At 49.3% G+C, this 19,645-nt stretch overlaps 10 protein-coding genes across 10 annotated transcripts; 3 read left to right on the top strand and 7 right to left on the bottom strand.

Moving 5' to 3' along the window:
- Positions 1–998: 998 nt before the first annotated feature.
- N7508_008556 (uncharacterized protein) lies at positions 999–3,053 on the bottom strand (the record flags this gene model as incomplete). Its single annotated transcript, XM_058466620.1, has 2 exons — positions 999–2,253; positions 2,305–3,053. The coding sequence occupies 2 exons, from the start codon at positions 3,051–3,053 to the stop codon at positions 999–1,001; spliced, it is 2,004 nt and encodes a 667-aa protein (XP_058314466.1).
- Positions 3,054–3,744: 691 nt separating this feature from the next.
- Positions 3,745–4,108, bottom strand: N7508_008555 (putative quinol monooxygenase; the record flags this gene model as incomplete). The annotated part of the gene is made up of 2 exons (XM_058466619.1): positions 3,745–4,031; positions 4,087–4,108. 2 exons carry the CDS (start codon positions 4,106–4,108, stop codon positions 3,745–3,747), a joined length of 309 nt encoding a protein of 102 aa, XP_058314465.1.
- A 251-nt stretch (positions 4,109–4,359) lies between these two features.
- Positions 4,360–5,929, bottom strand: N7508_008554 (bifunctional AAA family ATPase chaperone/translocase BCS1; the record flags this gene model as incomplete). The annotated part of the gene is made up of 2 exons (XM_058466618.1): positions 4,360–5,724; positions 5,783–5,929. 2 exons carry the CDS (start codon positions 5,927–5,929, stop codon positions 4,360–4,362), a joined length of 1,512 nt encoding a protein of 503 aa, XP_058314464.1.
- A 342-nt stretch (positions 5,930–6,271) lies between these two features.
- Positions 6,272–7,719, top strand: N7508_008553 (uncharacterized protein; the record flags this gene model as incomplete). Its single annotated transcript, XM_058466617.1, has 3 exons — positions 6,272–6,489; positions 6,652–7,278; positions 7,341–7,719. 3 exons carry the CDS (start codon positions 6,272–6,274, stop codon positions 7,717–7,719), a joined length of 1,224 nt encoding a protein of 407 aa, XP_058314463.1.
- A 1,262-nt stretch (positions 7,720–8,981) lies between these two features.
- Positions 8,982–9,975, bottom strand: N7508_008552 (uncharacterized protein; the record flags this gene model as incomplete). The annotated part of the gene is made up of 2 exons (XM_058466616.1): positions 8,982–9,124; positions 9,585–9,975. 2 exons carry the CDS (start codon positions 9,973–9,975, stop codon positions 8,982–8,984), a joined length of 534 nt encoding a protein of 177 aa, XP_058314462.1.
- Positions 9,976–11,441: 1,466 nt separating this feature from the next.
- On the top strand, positions 11,442–12,257 carry N7508_008551 (uncharacterized protein; the record flags this gene model as incomplete). The annotated part of the gene is made up of 1 exon (XM_058466615.1): positions 11,442–12,257. One exon carries the CDS (start codon positions 11,442–11,444, stop codon positions 12,255–12,257), a length of 816 nt encoding a protein of 271 aa, XP_058314461.1.
- A 286-nt stretch (positions 12,258–12,543) lies between these two features.
- N7508_008550 (chaperonin-containing T-complex subunit CCT3) lies at positions 12,544–14,450 on the top strand (the record flags this gene model as incomplete). The annotated part of the gene is made up of 6 exons (XM_058466614.1): positions 12,544–12,568; positions 12,622–12,688; positions 12,751–12,959; positions 13,010–13,600; positions 13,662–14,299; positions 14,361–14,450. 6 exons carry the CDS (start codon positions 12,544–12,546, stop codon positions 14,448–14,450), a joined length of 1,620 nt encoding a protein of 539 aa, XP_058314460.1.
- A 162-nt stretch (positions 14,451–14,612) lies between these two features.
- On the bottom strand, positions 14,613–15,188 carry N7508_008549 (PRKRIP1 family protein; the record flags this gene model as incomplete). Its single annotated transcript, XM_058466613.1, has 1 exon — positions 14,613–15,188. The coding sequence occupies one exon, from the start codon at positions 15,186–15,188 to the stop codon at positions 14,613–14,615; it is 576 nt and encodes a 191-aa protein (XP_058314459.1).
- A 1,142-nt stretch (positions 15,189–16,330) lies between these two features.
- Positions 16,331–17,666, bottom strand: N7508_008548 (uncharacterized protein; the record flags this gene model as incomplete). The annotated part of the gene is made up of 5 exons (XM_058466612.1): positions 16,331–16,798; positions 16,858–16,923; positions 16,994–17,168; positions 17,263–17,398; positions 17,648–17,666. 5 exons carry the CDS (start codon positions 17,664–17,666, stop codon positions 16,331–16,333), a joined length of 864 nt encoding a protein of 287 aa, XP_058314458.1.
- A 1,340-nt stretch (positions 17,667–19,006) lies between these two features.
- Positions 19,007–19,483, bottom strand: N7508_008547 (uncharacterized protein; the record flags this gene model as incomplete). Its single annotated transcript, XM_058466611.1, has 1 exon — positions 19,007–19,483. The coding sequence occupies one exon, from the start codon at positions 19,481–19,483 to the stop codon at positions 19,007–19,009; it is 477 nt and encodes a 158-aa protein (XP_058314457.1).
- Between the last annotated feature and the right edge of the window lie 162 nt (positions 19,484–19,645).

Genomic DNA, 19,645 nt, shown 5'->3' with positions numbered 1-19,645 from the left:
TCCTACAGTGACATGAACACCAGTAATAATGTTCGTGTTTTGGGTATATACAACAGTAGTACAGTACGTCCCGAAACTAGCGTCACCACCTACACTCTTCGATTGTTTGTCAAGCACTCACTTCTCGATGGCCGGGATTACCAAGGAGATTGCACGTAGCACTACTCACATGAGCCCAAGCTACTCCCAGCAGGAGCATAGCATCCTCAACAGTTGTTTGGCTGACGTGAGTTGGATAACAGGGATTGCAGCGCGTTGTGGTCTGTACCTCTGTGGCAGGGACTTATTGGCCAAGGGGTTCGAGCGTATGACTCGAGGGCACCCCAGTTGATATCATTATAAAGGCAGACAATTCCATCGGCCAAAAAGATCGCAGATCCAGTAACCACCCAAGGAGACACCAACGACCACCAACCCTAAATTGGCTAGAAAACGGTTAAACCTACCCCATGGATGATACTGGAAATCCCAATTTTCAGCCCCCGGGCGCGGTTGATGATATCGAGAGGTTTGATCATATGAGAACCTTGAACAATATATCCGAGATTCCGGTAGACGCTGAAACGTCGACCTCTAGGTAGGTGCTAACATTGCCCCAGGCCTCTTAAGCCTGAATCTAACAAGACTATATTGTCAATAGCACCGACAAGCTTTCACCAGACCTCAACGCAACTCTGATATCTATAGCGCAAGATTCGGGAGCCTCAGATATGTGGTTCTGTTGTCAGTACCACTTCGGTCCTCACAATCCGGCACTCTACTCTGCATGTATTAGTTGTGAGGCGTCTCGTTGCCGATACTGTTGGTAGGAGGAATGATGATGATGATGATAAGCAAAGAGTAATGTTTTTGTCGCGACCGCATGCTGTACTAAAGAATGGGAAGAGAAGAATATCAAATTGGGTATAACCATCGTCGTCAGACATCTCATCGCTACCAAGGAAGCCAAAATAGAACTCCAAAAACAAAAAGAAGCAAAAGGGAAAAATGATACCAGCTCAAAATTTCTCACTAGTAACGCACCGCGTCGCATTAACCAATAACCAAGCCAAAATCTTAACAATAAGCGTCAACCCTTTCACAATAAGATCAAGACCAAAGAACAAGATTCGCAGTATACTGCGCGTAATCCCAGGCAATTTCTTGCCCTCGCGCTTCCCACCTCCATACCGCCCGTACTTTTCAAGATCGAACTCCTCAACAACAATCTGTTGATTCTTATTCTTCTTCTTGCCACGACCACCGTCCTGCGGCTTCGGCTTGGAAGATGTTTTATTCCAGAACGCGAATAAACCTTTCTTATCAGAAGAATCTTTGGACTCTTTCTGTACAGATTTGATCTGCGATGCAAGGAACATACTCTCAGCTGTGTCTTCGCGCTCTGCAAGGGTCGTGACCAATTTACCCTGGAAGACAGGCATGGAGTGAGCCGCAGCGGTGTAGGATGTAGTCGGTCGCGGCGGTTTAGGTGAGCCAAGGACCATATCTGCCAGGATCGGGTTTGTGGCTTCATCTGAGACAGCGACGGCTAGGATTGCCGCGATGAGGGAGTCAATTGCATAGAGGGATGGAATAGTTGCTAGCACGGCTGCCGGGGAGATGCGGAGTGTTTTTGTGCCGAAGTCTAACGAGGCAAGTGGTTCATCTAGGTCTGTTACTGGGAGTGTTGAGGTCCTAGGATTTGCTGCTTGCTGTGCGGCTTCCATGGCTGTCGATGAGACTGGGCCGGTTACTATGATTGTTGGTGGTTGGTGAAGTGAGCTATCGCTCGATGGTGCGGAGACTGTAATGTGAACCCTCCCGGAGGACTGGGAGCGCACTGGGGATAGCGGGATACCAGCTGCGCCGACCAGAGCCGGCGGCTGGCGTCTTGACAGTGAAGGATGTCTCAACTCATAGAATCGTTGGTGACGATTCCAGGAGAGTTGGCAGGACTCTTGTGCGGCGGCTCGTTTCAACGCATCGGTTTCAATTTCGGATGCTTCAGAAGGACCTAGATGATGCTGCCTGCTGATCTCTTCTGCTTGGTCAATGGCTAGCATGGCGGCCAGTCTGGAGAACAGGAGAGTGACGAGGCCGTCGTTGGGATGTTCGCGGCGGATGCGATCTTCCAGACTCATCATCATGATAGGAACGTCATTGTTTGGTCTTGATGGGTCACTTCTACTAAGGGATAGTTCATCGGTGGAATATGTCTGCAGAGTATAGAAAGGCTGCTGAGAGTTGCCAAATGTGAACGTAGCAGGTCCAGTTCTTAAAAGAATTTAGTAACCACAATGGTGTAGAGTGTTGAGAAGAACTTACTTTGTCATCCGCAGACTCAACGTGCCGACAAGGCTCTCAGGTCTTTGTCCATTGGCAGTCTCCCACAGCATCATCAGTTCATCATTGGAGGAGTATCGGACTTCCTCCGGTTCCCAAGAACCAGCCGGGAAGTCAAGCACACTCGCGGGAACAGTTTTCGGCGCAAGAACATGATCAACGTGGTTACTTGTGGTCAACGTGAGCTTGGGAGGCTTGCGAGTGGACTTGGTATGCTGTGGGCTATTCGGCATCTGCTGTTGATATGACTGCTGATTGACAGGCAAACTCAGATCAAATTGGGGGAACATTGATCTCATAGGGATAGGCGAAGCTGAGGACTGCGAAGATTGTGGAGAGACAGTGGACGATGCAGTATAGCTGCTACTGCTACTGCTATGGCTTTTTTGTGAGACCTCGGTTTGCTGGTTTGATTTCTTAGCTTGACGATTCTGACTGTGCATGGACTGTGGAGACATGGAGTTCTGGACGGTTTTCGTCAACGAGGGCGGCGATCTGGATCTCTCAGGATTTCCAGGTGGCGGGGGCGGAATGGTTTGAGTATCTTCGATGATCCGAAGCAGTAGAGACTCGGTCTTCGCAGGGTCTTTGATCTCTTCAAGAGGAATCGGGGAGCCCGGCTCAGCTTTCACAGCTGCTTTCTTCCCAGCCTTTCGAAACGGATTATTAGACTTCTTCATCTCAGCCGGAGGAGGCGGGAATAATTGGAATTGGTTTGTTTTAGCACTCATTGTGCCAGTTTGGAGATATTAAATGCAGAAGTATGACAGCATGGAAGGGAAGCACAGAGCGCGAGTGCAGGGAATGCGAGTGAGATATACCCCATTTTCACCGAAACAGTGCTCATCTCGACAAACCAAACAGAGAACATGGCTTGTCGAGCTATGTGACAACCCTGCTTGTACGGTGGGCGCTTAACTCATTTCGGGTGTGATTGGCCGTGATCCTGGGATAGGCACTTCGTTCTGCAGTAGCGGCGCTTCGACTCTGACAGTTGATTGGTGTTCGAACCTTGGGGTTCTATAATTATCGCAACTCTGTTATTAGATTGGCTGATTATTTTGGCTGTGAAGAAGTCAAGGAGTAAGCTCACTCTACCCTGCATGTCGGATCTAGCGAGATTGGAGTATAAAACGGGTATATGACGCCCGATTTCGCATCTTGGATAGACTCTGTAGAGGCGCTTAAGGACCAGGGTTGTGACTGACTATGAAGATCTGTACTTATTGGCGCAACCAATATGACGATCGGCCAACCTTGATCCAATCCTCGATGTTCACCCCATCTCCAATTCTTGACACTCACTTTTTCATGAGCAATTTTCGGGCCTGCAAATAATGACACAGACTTTTTTTTAAGACTGTGAAGTGGTGTATGAAACGCGATTTTTATTGATATTCTTTTCTATGTCACAAAAACTGTTTACATAGTAGAGCCCTCCAGCTCCTCCAAGCGGTGCATAGCCATGTCCTTCTCGAGCAAAGGAATAACGTAGGGGTCGAAGGTCTTCCAGTACGGGTTGTTGAGGTGGTACTCCTGGGAAGACTCCTTCTCGTAGCGCTCGACAATGGTGAAGTCCTGCTTGTCGAAGACGGACTGCATGACGAACCACGAAATGGTCTCCTTGTCGTTGGAGTAAACGTTGGAGGCCTCGACGAGCTTGGCCTTCAACTTGGAGATGGACTCCTCATCGGCCTTGGCGCGGAGGTCTATGATGATTAGCGTCATCGGATAAGATAACGGAAGTACATGAACCACACGTACGGACGACAATCGTGTAAACCATGATGCAGTATGTTGATGCGGGGTGATTGAGAAGTGAGGGGCACAGGTGACGTTTAAATAGCTGCGACTCGTATTTAGTCACTCGGTGAAGACTCGGTGAGCGCATGGTGGGCCTCTCGTGGAAATCCCCGAGATTTACCCCAGGTGATCCCGACGTTTTGATTTGCAGATTGCTTTAGATCCTCGTTAATTGATGCTTTGGTGCTATCAATTGGATATCTATACATTTCTTATTTACATGATAGTGTACATTTAGTCGCTTTTCTCTTGGTCTTGGCCAAGTGCCTCGGTATGAACCGTGTAGGTAAGTCCCTCCGCCATGGCGATCGCACCCTCCATGTTGCCCTTGTTGTACAAGAACAAACCTTGGAGGGCAGCGGCACTGGTGTTCAGGGACCGATTGGCCTTGTGACCAGCCTCATCTTCAATCAGACCGAGTTCCTGGAGCCGGTCCAGGAACATCTTGCGATAAGCCCCGTCGGTATCGAGCTCTTCGTAGAAGCGGTTCCAGAGGCAACCAACCTGGTAACGAGTCACCTCGCCCAGGCGAACAGTCATATCCACACGACCGGGACGGACCAAAGCTTCGTCCAATCGTTCAACGTGGTTGGTAGTGAGGAAGATGATGCGCTCCTCTGCACTTGCGACTCCGTCCAGAGCATTAAGCAATCCCGAGAAAGTGACATTGGCTCCGCGGTATCCATCCGCATCGCTCTGCGTGCGTCGGTTAGAGAATGCGGCATCCACATCTTCCAGAAGCACAAGGGTCCGGTTCGGAACAATCGTGAGGAGGTGGTTCAACCGATCGTCAGTCAGACCACGCTCACTCAAATTCAAAATGGCAATGTCGTAGTCCAACTCGCCTGCCAACGCCTGAATGAATGAACTCTTGCCCGTACCCGGGGGACCATATAGAAGATACCCTCGTCGGTATGGAATACCACGGTCGTGGTACCATGATGAACTCGAAATGAAGTCTTCTACGTCCTCTACAATCCGTTCCTTGACTCCTTCTTGGAGAACCACGGATTCCAGAGGTCGCTTCCGACGAGGGTTTCCAAATGGCCGCCACTCTGTTCCCCAGCTATTATAAATGGTAGTCTTGCCTTCGTGTGACTTGGCGGCGTATGCGTGGGCTTCGGTGAAGAGGTCCTCAAAGATATGGCGTTGAGAGTAAAGGGTAGTGAGGGTGATTGTTTCCCAGGGCTTTCCAGTTTGAATATCGCGCGACTTCGACTCGCGCATACGGTTGACAAACACAAACGCGTTTTTGTATCGAAGAACATGCTTTCCCGGTCCCGGTACTAGTGAGAAATGTGTGTGGATAGCTCCGTTCGAGTGCTCGACTTTTTGTGTTTGTATGGAGAGGTGGCGCATGCCGGGGGTGATTTTTTGGAGGAAGCGGTCCATGTAGCCGGTGCTAGTCGCTGCAGCTTTACCTGCATTGAGCTGTGACTGTTGATAGAGGGTCATCCAGTGTAGAAACCATGGGTAGGAATCATCTTTGATGCTGATCTCTACGTCCACCAGCATCCGCCGGCGGAGAAGTGCGGCGCCATGTCGGACACCTTTTTGCGCAAAGGTCAATCCGGCTCCTAATCCAGCGAGTCCGAAGCCCTAACCGTGACCATATGTCAGTAAAGCGAGTTGAATCAACGAGTAATTCATTACCTACCGCGGTGAACAAGGGATTGCTCGTTAGCTGTGACAGCAGGCTTCCGTCGCCTTTTTGCGCCGACTGCAGCGCCTCAGTTCTCTGCTGGAGAATCAAATCCCCTGCAGAGGGCGCAGGCGCAGGACTAGAAACTCCGTTCGGCTCCATGCCAATAGTTGATGCGAAAGGCACAAGTGGAAGGAATTATCGATAAGGAGGACGGTCGGAGTTACAACGGGCCGACCGCCCGACATGGCATGAACACAAATGCAGGTAGGCACTTGGATTCCTGAACTCCACAAGGTGCTCGTATTTCCAGACTATTTCCATGATGCATCTAGGGTGGCGCTCCAAGGTGATGATCGGTCCGGCATTCACATGGGTCCGTCGGGGCCCAAATAGCCCGCGTCGGAGTTATCGGGATTAGAGTGCATTTTTTGCTTCATCTCCCTCATCTCCCCCTGCGTAAGCTGACGCCTTTGTTCTTATTGAATTAGGCGGGTGTTTAAAATGAAGCTGCACCCCATGCGTTTTTTTTCCCAGCATTCCCCATTTCGCCGACGCGCTCCGCACCAACGCGCTCATTCGACAATTCGCAAGATGTCTACCCCAACTGCTGCGACGGTGCTGTATGCGCTGACCGTTTCCAACTCCCCGGTGCGACCTGGACCCGAGGATGTATCGGAAAAATCTCACCATACAAAGTCCGGGTTTAGAAATCCATGGGAGTATGTAAATCTGCAGACTATTGCTGTTTGCGCCAGAGAACTAACCAGTGGCTTTGGATGGCAGGTCTTATCGTGATCACAGCCCGAAGGACATCATGGGAATGCTACTGTAAGGGAAATAGCGATAGTTTCAGTCAAAATAGTACTGATTCGAAGCTCCAGCTCCCGACGATTGAAAGGCGACGCGAACTCGCCCGACATGACACCACCAGCTACCCGCAAGCCCGAATTCCTTCCTACTCGTGATACACCAAAGCTTCGTGCAACATGGCTTGGGCATGCATGCTACTACGTTGAGTTCCCTAGCGGGCTCCGAGTGCTGTTCGATCCTGTGTTTGACGCTCGCTGTGGGCCATATTCCTTCGGCCCGAAGCGCTATACCGAGCCTCCATGCAAGATCGAAGATATTCCTGTTATTGATGCGGTCGTTATATCTCACAACCATTATGACCACTTATCCTATCCTACCGTCAGTAAAATCGCCAAGCAACACCCCAATTGCCACTTTTTCGCGCCTCTCGGAAACAAATCGTGGTTCCATGACTCCCATATCTACAACGTAACAGAATTGGATTGGTGGGATGAGCGAGAAATTGCAATGTCACCAGCAGAGACAAAGGCGACAGAGGTTGAGCTGGTGGGAAATGCTTCAACGGTGGCAGATATCAAGGCGCGTATAAGCTGTATGCCGTGTCAACACATCACGGCCCGTGGTCCATTTGACAAATGCAAGACACTTTGGGCATCGTGGGCTATTGAGTCCGGTGGTAGCAAGGTGTATTTCGCTGGGTAAGTCAAAAATCAAGTAGGGCAGTCACTGTCACGTGGTATTTGGCTAACCCTTATTCAAGAGATTCTGGTTACCGCTCCGTGGACGAAGTACCTAAAGGAGAAGATGATTGGGATCCCAAGTATAATTTTCCTATTTGCCCTGCTTTCAAACAAGTCGGTGAATTCCGAGGTCCATTCGATCTAGGTCTCATTCCCATTGGAGCCTACGCTCCTCGCCATATCTTCAGTTCTGCCCATGCTGATCCTCATGATGCCGTGCGAATGTTCAAGGACACTAAATGCAAGAATGCCTTGGCTATGCACTGGGGAACGTGGGTTCTTACGGAAGAAGATGTCCTTGAACCCCCAAGAAAGTTGAAGGAGGCATTGAAGCGTCACGATATCCCTGAAAGCGGTGTCTTCGATGCATGTGAGATTGGAGAGAGTCGGGAGTATTGAATAAAACTAAGGGTGAAAACCCTCGATGGGAGGAAGCCTGCCCGGACGGCAGGAACGATCTTGTAACTACTCCATGTACCATAAACCAAATCATTGTTCATCGAATGCATATTGTTGTTCGTCTACCTGTACGCGTTTTCTTCTCTTCACACACGCCCTCATCCTTTGTTTATTCTTCTGTGATTCTGTTTATTATGATACCTCCTCACTTCTACTCTTAATTACAGTTTCCTGATTCTGCTGAACCTGAGCCGCTCCCCATTTCTTTTCTCGCTGATTTGATCCACGATAAAGCCAGACGTGAAGCCGGCATTGAAAGCAGACCTCAGAAATTTTGCCCATACCCAAACCAAGTCCCTTCCAGTTCACCTCTCGAGACATTTGTCTAGAGAACAGGGATTCTCCAGTACGCCACCATCGGTGTCGCACTACACCTTCCACTTTATCTTTATCTTCTCCATTTTCTGAAGAGGAAGTCCTTTCTTCTCTAAACGAACGAGCACTCTCCGTTCTTCTCCCTTGTCTACAGTTGCACATAAGAGAGATGCATGAAGAACGTAGTCTTCGCTTGCAGTGGCAATTTCCTCCAGTTGGGATGTGCGACCTCATGTCATACCCTCAACCGAGAGATCCATCACAGAGACACTTCGCATCTCGCTACCCTGCTGAAAGAAGTCCTTCTCCACCTTTGCTACATCGTCGCCGCAGAGCTCACTCGTTTTCTCTTGATGAAAGCCCATTGGCAAGTCCAACATCGACCAGAGACGAAAACCTTAGCCCTACATCGCCGACCGACCTATACAACCTTCAACCTACCTCACCATTGACCTGGCTCTCAGAAGCGCCTGCTGGCCGTCAGGATAACATCACTCAGTCTGCACTGAACTTCTCAACCAACTCACCCAGCGAGTCAAACGGACTCTGGCTGCACCGCAATATTCCAATCGACCGGGAATACACTGTATGGGGCCAAATTGGTCAGTTTGACGTGCCAACATTGCGTTCAGAGGCAGCTACTCCGCGTGTCGATATTACTCAGTTTGATTTCGGTTTCACTCAGCTTGAGCTAGCTCCAAGTGCCCAATCGCAGACACAGGACGACGAAGATGCGGACATTGACCGAACAGCTCGGGCTCTTGATTTCATCAAAACATGGGTTCATCCAGCGTTAAGGTCGGAGACGATAGAAAAGTGGAAAAGGGATGGCCTGCTTCCTAGGAACCTTCCAATCACTACCGGTCAAGATGCCACAGCTCCATTCATTAAAGTCCCGGTATTTGCAGCTCCTGAAGTTCCAGCTCCTGTGGTTCCAGTTCCACTCGTTGAAGCTCCAGTCCTTTCAGCTTCCAATCATTGGACTCAAGTGACTCCTCCTCGCCGCCCATCCCCTCGGCGAAATATGCCTCTATTCTATCCTCAGTATGGTCAGAGCTTGAACGATCCCAAAAATGTTGAGTTGGAGGAACGGCTGATGTGCACGCAGCGATCTGCTTCTCAAGGTGCTGTCACTCGTACTCCTGTTACTCCTGTCAGTCCTACTCGCTTTCTTGTTACTCGTGGTACTCCAGTTACTCCTGCTCGTGCTACTCCTGTCAACCCCATTACTCCTGCTTGTCGCATTCGCCCTTATTCACCAACTAGCAGCTTGAATGACGACCCTGTGACACCTCCTTGGCACCCAATACCAGACTCTGACAGTGAGTCGAAGGGTTACTTTGGGAAGATGGACGACTCACCGACCGACAACATTGTTAGAACGTTACCCATCGGGCTTCCGTATCAAGTAAGCCCATCCTCGACTCAGGGGGCTGCCGGAGGCACCCAATTTGTCCCGTCTCGGCGTCAATTGCTGCCGCCATTCTCACCAAGGCCCTCATTCAGCTCGAATGGGCCTCGGTCGTTCCCCACCATGGAGGGAATTATGAAGAGCAAGGAAGAGAGCGCAGTCGCATTGACCGAATGGACGCCTGAGATGTACGCAATAATTGCGGACACCACCCCGCGCTCGCGTGAAGAGCGGCGCAATGCATTTGGCCCGGAGTACAGCTCCCGCCGGCGAAACACTCGGGTCTCGCAGGCCAGTCCAATTGAACTGCTCAACATTGACACCACCGGGCTAAATGTACTGACTCGCACGGAGGTATCCGTGCCCAAAATGTCTATGGCTGTGCCTGCCCGTTGCGCCCACTCGCGCGTTCGTGAAGGCTTGCGTAAACTGACCAATGGGTTCAGACGCAAGTAAACGAATGCTCCCATTAATCTGTACAGCAAGATGTAGATTAGCATCTCATAATCTCTCACCAAAGAAATGACGCCAAAGTAAGAAGAAAATGAGAAAAGCACAAAAAGACCCCCAATGATCCGATGTTCATGAAGTGTTGCCATGTACTATGATACCCATTTGATGATTGTCTGTTTGAGTATTTTCCATTTATTAGCACCTGTAAGATATGTTGCGCCTTGATCTATCAATGAATTCTGTTTGAGTGCAAATATTCCTTGATAGAAGTAGTCGATAGTGATACCAAGCAGGACTAATAGGAAAAGTGATGAGTAGTAGGCTGACACAAGGGACTCTTATTTCTCACGACCTGTAGGCTCTGAAAAGCGGAAATTGGACGCCAGCACCGTTGAGCGCAAACAAAGAAAACGGAGAAACTTAGCAGAAAAGAAACTCGCAAATTTTCGTGAAGCACGTGCTACTTAATCAACCACGCGACGCTCCATCCACACAATATTGACTCAGGCCCTTCTCCCGGCTGAGTCTTCCTTCCTTTCCATGCGTCCTAGCAGGCGCTGGGTTCTCAAACCATTGGTCATTCTAGATCCTCAGTGAGTATGGACAGTTGGATACTTTTCAGAGGGCATGAAGCTTTCCTGTACTTCATTTGATCAACCGATACTGACACATTGGAGTGTTTTAGATGATGACCGCAACTCAGAATCCCTCCGGGGTACTCGGAGTTAGCTACGAAATAATTTGCTCCTGCACCTACAATGCCAACAATACTCGCTAGTTATACAATGGTATTTGGTGGAGACAATTGACTCTGAGAGTGATTACAAGCCAGGTCAGCCCTGACTTATTGCGAGCTTTGCTATGTACAAGCAGAAATAATAGATATACATTGTCCATGTGCTAACTTGATTTATTGACACAGGCGATGATTTACGAGCCTCGATGAACCTACTTCGCCGAAATCCAATCCACTGCGTCAATGTATCCTTCTGCGTGGAGTTACCAATGACGGACGAGAGCTACAGACAGTTTTATGAAATTTTGAGAATTCGATGACTATGAAATAAAAAAAAACCCCGGAGGAAAGAAGATTGTCTATGAGAAAAGTGTTGATGGGGATAATATTGCGAGCGTTGGACATGGTGACTTAGGGCTCGCTGGCCGGCACGTGATGCGGCTCAACAAATCGCCGGCCGCTCGCAAGTCGCGGTAGATCGATCTTTCCCCAGGATGAAATTAATTCGTTTCAAAGTTCCTTTGTCTGGCCATGTGACTTAACTTCGATGTCGCTTTGGCCACCACTTAGGCTTCATCCATCCATGGAAACGGACGGTCACGTGCAGACAAAGGGCCAACGCTGACGACATATCTCTGAATACATTCCCTGGGATTGATTGAAGTCTCAGGAACTTGCAAGCAAGGTGCACAATGCGGCATACCTTCACCCGGTGTTGGTTGCTGAAACAGATGACATACGCTCAGCATGGCCCAATGCTCCGCCCCCGTTGAAGGGATAGTCGGTTCATACACTGGCAATAGCTTCGCTCTCCAGGGTTTTATCGTCAGCCTGTTGGGCATTGCCATATACAGCTCGCTGGAGTTGATTGTCTTGGTGTTTTCAATATTTCATACCTACAGCGGACTTTACTTCTGGAGTCTTCTCATAACAGCCCTTCTTGGCATTATTCCCGACGCCCTGGGTTTGCTTCTGAAATATTTCCAACTTGCGCCCATATGGATCCCAGTTACATTGTCGACTGCGGGATGGTGTATCATGGTGACTGGCCAGTCGTTGGTTCTCTACTCCCGGCTGCATCTCGTGCAACAAAACAAACGAGTCCTTCGGTTTGTCTTGGGTATGATCATCTTTGACGCAATTGTCTTCCAAATACCCCAGATAATTGCCTCATATGGTGTTGTCTATGCCTGTGATCTTGACTTTGGTCGCTTTTTCAACGTTTGGGAGAAGGTGCAACTGACCGTCTTCTTCGTCCAGGAGATTATCATCTCCAGCATATTCATTGTGCAGACTGTCAAACTTTTACGCAGCTACCCAACGAGGAGCAAACGGAAGACAAACATCATGTATCAACTTCTGGCAATAAATTCTGCTATCATTTTGATGGATATATCTCTGATTGTGATGGAATTTCTGGGCTTGTTCATCATCCAAACTGTGCTCAAAACCTTCTTCTACACCGTCAAGTTGAAGTTGGAGATTGCAGTTTTGTCGAGGCTGGTCTCTTTTGTACAATATGACTTCCACCAGGATTCGTCTGGATTTAGTCGAACAAAATGAATTTGTATAACATGATATCTGCCCTCTCAAGTTGCAAATAGTAAAATTGCGAGTATAGTTGGGATGTTTGTCTAGTTTGTTAGGGGTAGGCGCTAGCCATATTTGGACTAGCGTGAGGGAGCTCCCACTTCGCCTGGAAATTTGATGGAATGCGGGCGAACAGCGTTGAAGTCGGAACTCCTGGATTGTCATTTATCTTCGTGGTTTATTTTCTGTTATCTGGAAGGCATTTACCAGATTACTCCACTTTTAGTTCCAGCTCAAATTCCGACAAACCACCGCCAACATGCAGGCTCCGGTGGTGGTGATGAGTTCGATACCCCCCATTGCTTGGATCCCCTTTACGTGCTAACATGTCATCCAGACACCAATGCCGGCGACCGTCAGGTCGGCCGCCGTGCGCAGTTGTCTAACATCACTGCGGCTAAGACGTACGCTATCCCCCGATCCCCCGTTGCTTCTCCCTGGACGATGCTAATTCGGTAAACACCAGTGTTGCGGATATCATCCGGTCATGTCTCGGACCCAAGGCGATGTTGAAGATGCTGCTCGACCCTATGGGTGGTATTGTTCTGACCAACGATGGCCACGCTATCCTGCGAGAGATTGAAGTGTCGCACCCCGCGGCCAAGAGCATGATCGAGCTCAGCCGTACCCAGGACGAGGAGGTTGGAGATGGCACCACAACGGTTATCATCCTTGGTATGGCTACATGTGGGATACTGTGATGGACAATGACTGATATTTGATAGCCGGTGAAATGCTGGCCCAGGCCCTCCCCCAGCTCGAGCGTAACATCCACCCCGTCGTCATCATCCAGGCTTTCAAGCGTGCCCTCGCAGACGCCCTCCAGATCGTCGAGGAGGTTTCGACACCCGTCGACATCACTGATGACAAGGCCATGTATTCCCTTATCCAGTCCTCTATCGGAACCAAATTCGTGTCTCGGTGGTCGGATCTCATGTGTAGCCTCGCCCTGGCCGCTGTGCGCACAGTCTCTTTCGACGTTGGTGGTGGAAAGCAGGAAGTAGACATCAAACGTTACGCCCGTATTGAGAAGATCCCCGGTGGTCAAATTGAGGATTCCGAAGTTATTGATGGTGTGATGGTCAACAAGGATATCACGCATCCCAAGATGCGTCGGAGAATCGAGAATCCCCGTATTCTTCTGCTTGACTGCCCTCTGGAGTACAAGAAGGGTGAATCCCAGACCAACATTGAGATCTCCAAGGAAGACGACTGGAACCGCATGCTCCAGATTGAGGAGGAGCAGGTCAAGCACATGTGCGAGGCCATCCTTGCTTTCAAGCCCGACGTCGTGATCACTGAGAAGGGTGTTTCCGGTAAGGAATCCAACGTTTCAAAGAGATGCATGATGACGTTCTAACATTTGGGGGTTATTAGATCTCGCGCAGCACTTCCTGATGAAGGCCAACATCACAGCCCTCCGCCGTGTGCGAAAGACCGACAACAACCGTATTGCCCGTGCCAGTGGCGCCACCATCGTCAACCGTGTCGACGACATCCAGGAATCCGATATTGGTACCGGCTGCGGTCTGTTCGAGATTGAGAAGATTGGTGACGAGTACTTCACATTCATGCGCCAGTGCAAGTCCCCGAAGGCCTGCACAATTCTTCTGCGTGGTCCTTCCAAGGATATCCTGAACGAGATTGAGCGCAACCTGCAGGATGCCATGTCCGTTGCCCGCAACGTTATCTTCCACCCCCGCCTGTCCCCCGGTGGTGGTGCCGTCGAAATGGCCGTCTCCGTGAAGCTCAGCCAGCTCGCCCGCTCCATTGAGGGTGTCCAGCAGTGGCCCTACAAGGCCGTTGCCGATGCCATGGAGGTTATTCCCCGTACATTGGCCCAGAACGCTGGTGCCAGCCCCATCCGTGTGCTTACCCGTCTGCGTGCCAAGCACGTTGAGGGCCACACCTCTTGGGGTCTGGACGGCGACTCTGGCAACCTGGTCGATATGAAGGAGTACGGTGTTTGGGAGCCCGAGGCTGTCAAGCTCCAGAGTATCAAGACCGCTGTCGAGGTAAGTTATTCATATTCTGCGCTCCTCCATCCTTGCTGCAGTTTACTAACATATATATCAGTCTGCTTGTCTTCTCCTCCGTGTCGACGACATCTGCAGTGGAAAGTCCGCCCAGCAAATGGCTGGCAGCGGTGGTGGCGGCGAGGAATAATTGATAGACGAAAAAGAAAAATGATCCTTGGACTCGAGGTCCGTACATAATGCTACACGATTTGCCTCTGAGGTTTCTTCCTTCTGTATGAACATCTTAGAAAACAAATTCCACATGGGTATCTTCGTATCATACACAGCTCGCATCTATAGATATCCCAATCTAGTCATCATCATGAATAATAACACCAGCAACCTCCTGCGACACAGCACCCTCGGCGCCCTTAATCCCATCAGCACTGGTATCCATATCCGGGGCAGCTAACCCCGTCACAGCAGAATCACCCTTTTGCGCAGCACCACCCTTCTTCCCCTTCACATTCTTCCTCTTCTCCCTCCTGCGCCGATTCTTCTCCGTCTTCTCATCATCCTTGCGCTTGGCCTCCTCCCGCTCCTTCTCCCAACTCTCATTGTCCTTCTCCTTATCAACCTCCGACTGCATCATCCGCAGCCGCTCATACTCGCGCCGCCGACTGGCCTTGTATACGTGGAACTCGCCGGATCCCGCGCCGGCCGACGAACCCTGCACATTGGCGACAATCTCCGGTGGCGGCGCTAGCGAGCCTGATGTACGCGATGTTGAGGGATTCGGTAGTTGCAGGTCTTTGCTTGGGTCTTTGAAGAGTGTTTCGATTTGGCTCGCGTGCTCTGAGTGTGGCGTTACGGCGCGGCGCTTTGTCGGCCGCTTGCTGCGCGGGTCGGCGCTTGTAGGGATCGATTCTGGTCCTGGTTCGGACATTGTGGCGGTTTGTGTTTGGGTTGGGTATGCGACCGCGGTGCTTTGCGCGAAGTGGGAGGATTTGCGGGATTTTCTTCCGTTGTGGTGGCCGGGAGGGGCTTTTTTGGTCCAGTCCAAGTTATATCCCGTATCTGCTTTAGTGTATAGTTGTCTGATTGTCTTAGTGTCGGACTCAAAAAAGGTGAGCCAGTCGAATAACAGTCTCAGTCGAGAAGTGTAGAGATGCGACCTTCAACTTCGGGAGCCGCTAACCGGAAGCGGCTAGCGCTATAAATTGCCTGTTCCTTGCGAATGTTATTCCTATCGCGAATGACTCGCTAGTGACTTGCTAGACAAGCTTGTGCAGAAGGCTGGCTCTAAATTGGAGTATAAAAGTATCCAATAGGTGCATTACCTGTAGTATATCTGACGGAGCTCTGTCTAATGTTCATTATAAGTTTCTACTAAACCGTAAATTCATGTCAATCTGGACATATGATAGCTGTATGATAGCTGTTCCTTCTCGTTCTGTGTTCGTGTTGATAAAAACATAGACCCGATCCAAATATCGACTTTGATGGCGGGTTACGTATTTAAACTTATGCTCCCATGGATTGATTTCGCAACTCTTTCCGCAGCTTTTTCCAATGGTCTTTCCATTGCTCCTCCAGATCAGCTTTCCAACGCTGAAGTGAAGATTCTAAATTACAGTATGATCACAGGCTGCAGGATCTATGGAAACGGGAGCTTCTTTGTTAAAATTGTACTGGATATCCCGTAGGCTATTTCACATGGGTATGTCCTAAGTATCCATTCAATCATGGAAATCCTCCCCACAGAACAACGCCATAAAGGGAATATTGCGAGGCTTCAACGAGGATAAAAATATAACAATAAAAGGTAAATAAGGATAAATTTCCAGGTAGGATCCATGTTGATAGAAAAACACCTCTCATAGAAGAAACATGAAGATCACTAGAGAATGCACAGCTGCAGATCGGCAAGCTCCGAAGACAGTATTTTTGTGTTGTAGAAACCCGAGCCGAGCGATTAGATGGAAAAGTGCTAAGTTGCTGTCATTGGCGTCAGACTCGGGAGTAGGCTTAGCGACAGGTTCGGTGGCAGGCTCGGCGGTGGGCTCAGCTGCGTAAACCTGATCTGTCTTAAGCGGCAGTTCGGTTGCCATTCTCGGACTTCTTGGCGGGTCGCCCTCGCTTGGCCCTGGGTTTGTCGTTGTTCTCAGGAGCCTTGTTGTGGCGTTTGCGCTTAGGCTCCTTATCATCGGGCTGAGCAGGAAGAGGGTTGGCCTTGCGAGTGCGCAAGCGACCAGCACGCTTCTTTGGCTCATCCGCAGTAATTGCAGCGTTGTCCTCAGCTTTCTCGGCAGTCTTAGCCTTGGAACCACGCCTCGGCTTCTCCTCGACTTCGGATTCATCATCGCTAATGTTGGCGGGCTTGGGACCGGGCTTGGAACCGGGCTTCTTGCGCCCAGCAGCAGCAGTCGCAGATTCGGCATCGGTTTTAGCCTTGGGGCCACGCTTCTTCTTGGCGGGCTTCTCCTCTTCCTCGGCAGATTCATCACCTTTGCTGCGCTTCTTCGCGGGAGACTTCTCGTCTCCAGAGTCCTTGTTCTGTAATGGTGTCAGTCTATTGTAATCATGTATGGGAAGTAGGCATTGAGGAGACAAACCTTAGCGTCGGCCTTCTTGCCGCGAACGCGGAAGCCAGTCTTGCCAGGGCGGTTCAGTTCAACATCCTAAATTTCGTATCATTAGCTATTTCCATCGTGGTTTCGATGACGATTCGATTTCGACATGATTTCTTACACCCTTCCAGTCCTCATCGGGAATGTGGCCATCCTCAATGGCACCACGGACCTTGTCCTTGAGCTCATCGCTCAGCTCCTCAAATCCGTCGAGCTGCTCAAAGTTGTAATCATCAGTGCCCTCAATCTGGATGGATTCCTGCATATGAGAAATGATCTTCGGAGTCAGACAGCCCCTGGGTCACGTCAGTGCGCTCTTTATCAAATAGTTCGGACGATCTATTGCGGGTGGTATAAAAGGGACACGGCAAATTAGGCAGATGGACTTACCAGTGACGCCACATCCAGGCTTGGATGCGTTCGTTATCAGTCCAGGTGCCGACACGGAATTCATTCTTGGGGATTTTATCTCCAGCTTTCTTGCATTCCGCAGTCTGGCACCCAGCCCTGCCACTGCGGGCGAGTTCTAATCATCATGTTAGCTGTGATGTCATCCAATGGCCCCAAAAGCAATTCTCGAAGCGAAGCGCGTAGGCAAATTATTCGAGAGATGGAGAACACGACGATCGGGATAAATCCATTGTGTGTTCTTGATAAGGACTTGAGCACGCAAAGTCCACGATGTGGCACGTTGCTGACACCCAGACAGTCCAGGGGACACGAAATAGCATTTCGCGTCGAGAGAAATCAACACTAAACAGGAGAGGTAACTCACCAAAGCGATAAGTAGGCATTGGAACGATCGGAGATGATGCAGATAGTGAAGAAAGAAAGAGGAGGGTGGTGAGATAGTTCGATTTATAGACGCTTTTCCTGGAACTGATGCTGTAACACAGGAGATGGGATGAAAAGGGCACAAAGCGACCGGAGCACGAATTCGAACCTTTGCACTTCTTTTTCAAAAAAAGCCGTAAAAATAACTGTAGGAGAGTTTTGCCTAACAGGAAGAGACGGGATTAGGCGGTGCGACAGCGGAATGTGATGAGGCAGCAACCCACTTGCGGCTAAGGCAGAGATAGGTACCACTCCGTGAGTAAGCTTGAAAATGACTCTCTAGTGAATCGGTAGAGACGATATTCGTAGATCAGTGAGCAACCAATTGATTTGCCATTTTATTCTCGAGAAACAGAGGGATTCTTCTCGCTATTCGCTTTCACAATAGCCTCTCTAATAGAACGTTTCCTACAACGGTCTCATCAGTCTGTCCTTTCACATCTCTGTATCAGCGATCCTTTTCGAAGAAAAGACTATTGCATTTTAAACTGAGCAGGGAAAAAAAAACAAGCCAAACAAGAGAGTTCAAAGTAAGACGAAATTATCGCATGAAGCGGTACACCTGCCTTAAGGGTACTGTACTCTGATAGCTCATATCTCCAATTTCAGCTGCTAATTATTTCAATATGGAGATAATTTTTCAGACGGAAGAGCCATCACAATCAAAGGCTTGGATATCTACAATATAGAGAGTAGAAAAGAGATGAATCAACTTGTTACAACCACCGAATCCGGAAACGGGGGCGATCACATATTTTTGACTGCAAAGTCTTCTACACAGAAAGAGACTTGCAATGAGAGAGATAGTAACATCAACAATATAGAGCAAAAGCAATGCATTAAAGCCTTGGACGGATAGCAGATCTAGCAATAGCAAATGGCAACAAGAACAAATGAAAGTATGTATAAAATAATAATAGACTTTTGGGGTATATGATGGGGAAAATATAATTAATAAGGAATTATAAAAGTAAGCAGAAAATAAGAAGAGACTTTTGAGGCAAATGAAGGAGGCAAAGTGACCGGGGCGGAAAGACACCACGATAGAGGAACCGAAAGAGACGAACATAGACAACTGAGGTAAGAAACCGAGTCATTGCCTACACCGATGAGGGACACAGTCAGTTTGGAGGCAACCAGACAATGATCACAACCTTTCAACCCCGTGGCTCCGGATGAGAGCCTGGGGATCGGAATACAGCTTCGGTCTCTCAGGGATTAGCCCAGATCGCAGCTTGAGCATGGCATCTTTGAGGCCATGGTTTACGCGCATTACCGACCAGAAAGCATCGGAGCAACCTTATGTGAGCAAGTCGTACGTCTCAGCAAAGAAGCGTAGCATCCATGTTTGCAAGGGATCGTGATTGCTCTCATCATATTCATCAGGGAAAATCAAAACGGTAATCTCGAGCAACGGCCTGAGGTGGAAAAGATCTGGGTACGTATTCCACAGATCCTGAAGTTTGAGTGTAATTAGGGAAATCAACTCAGTCAATTCGAAGCAGCGGGCATGTTGGTACAGCTTCCCCAAGCCAAGATTCACGGCCTTGAGGCCATTGGTGTCTTCGACTCCTTCCAGCTGGTAAATTCGACCAATGTTGGTAGGCTTGTAGACCTGTATAACCCTGAGAGAAAACTCGCGGTCTGTCAGGAATGACCGAATATTGTCAAACACGATCTTGGGCTGGGATTGAACGATACTCTGGAATGCGTTAAAACATACGGTGGAATCTGCAGCATTGAGGAATGTCTGGTGAAATGCTTGGCTTACTGACATGTTGAACGTTTTCTCGCTTGTTTCTGGGTCATATTTCGTCCTTTGAGTAGAAAGTTAGCAAAGGTGTTATGTTGAGATTTAGTGAAGTCTAAAAGTCCCCAGTTCATGCCCTCCTTCTTGATTGAATCCCCACCGACCTCGAGAGGTGAACCTAAATCGAAC

This window comes from Penicillium antarcticum (genome assembly GCF_028974205.1).
Source record: "Penicillium antarcticum strain IBT 31339 chromosome Unknown utg000009l_segment0_segment0, whole genome shotgun sequence".
Lineage (NCBI taxonomy): Eukaryota > Fungi > Ascomycota > Eurotiomycetes > Eurotiales > Aspergillaceae > Penicillium > Penicillium antarcticum.
The sequence above is the reverse complement of the archived record's forward strand: the minus strand, read 5'-3'. Positions and strand labels throughout refer to the sequence as shown.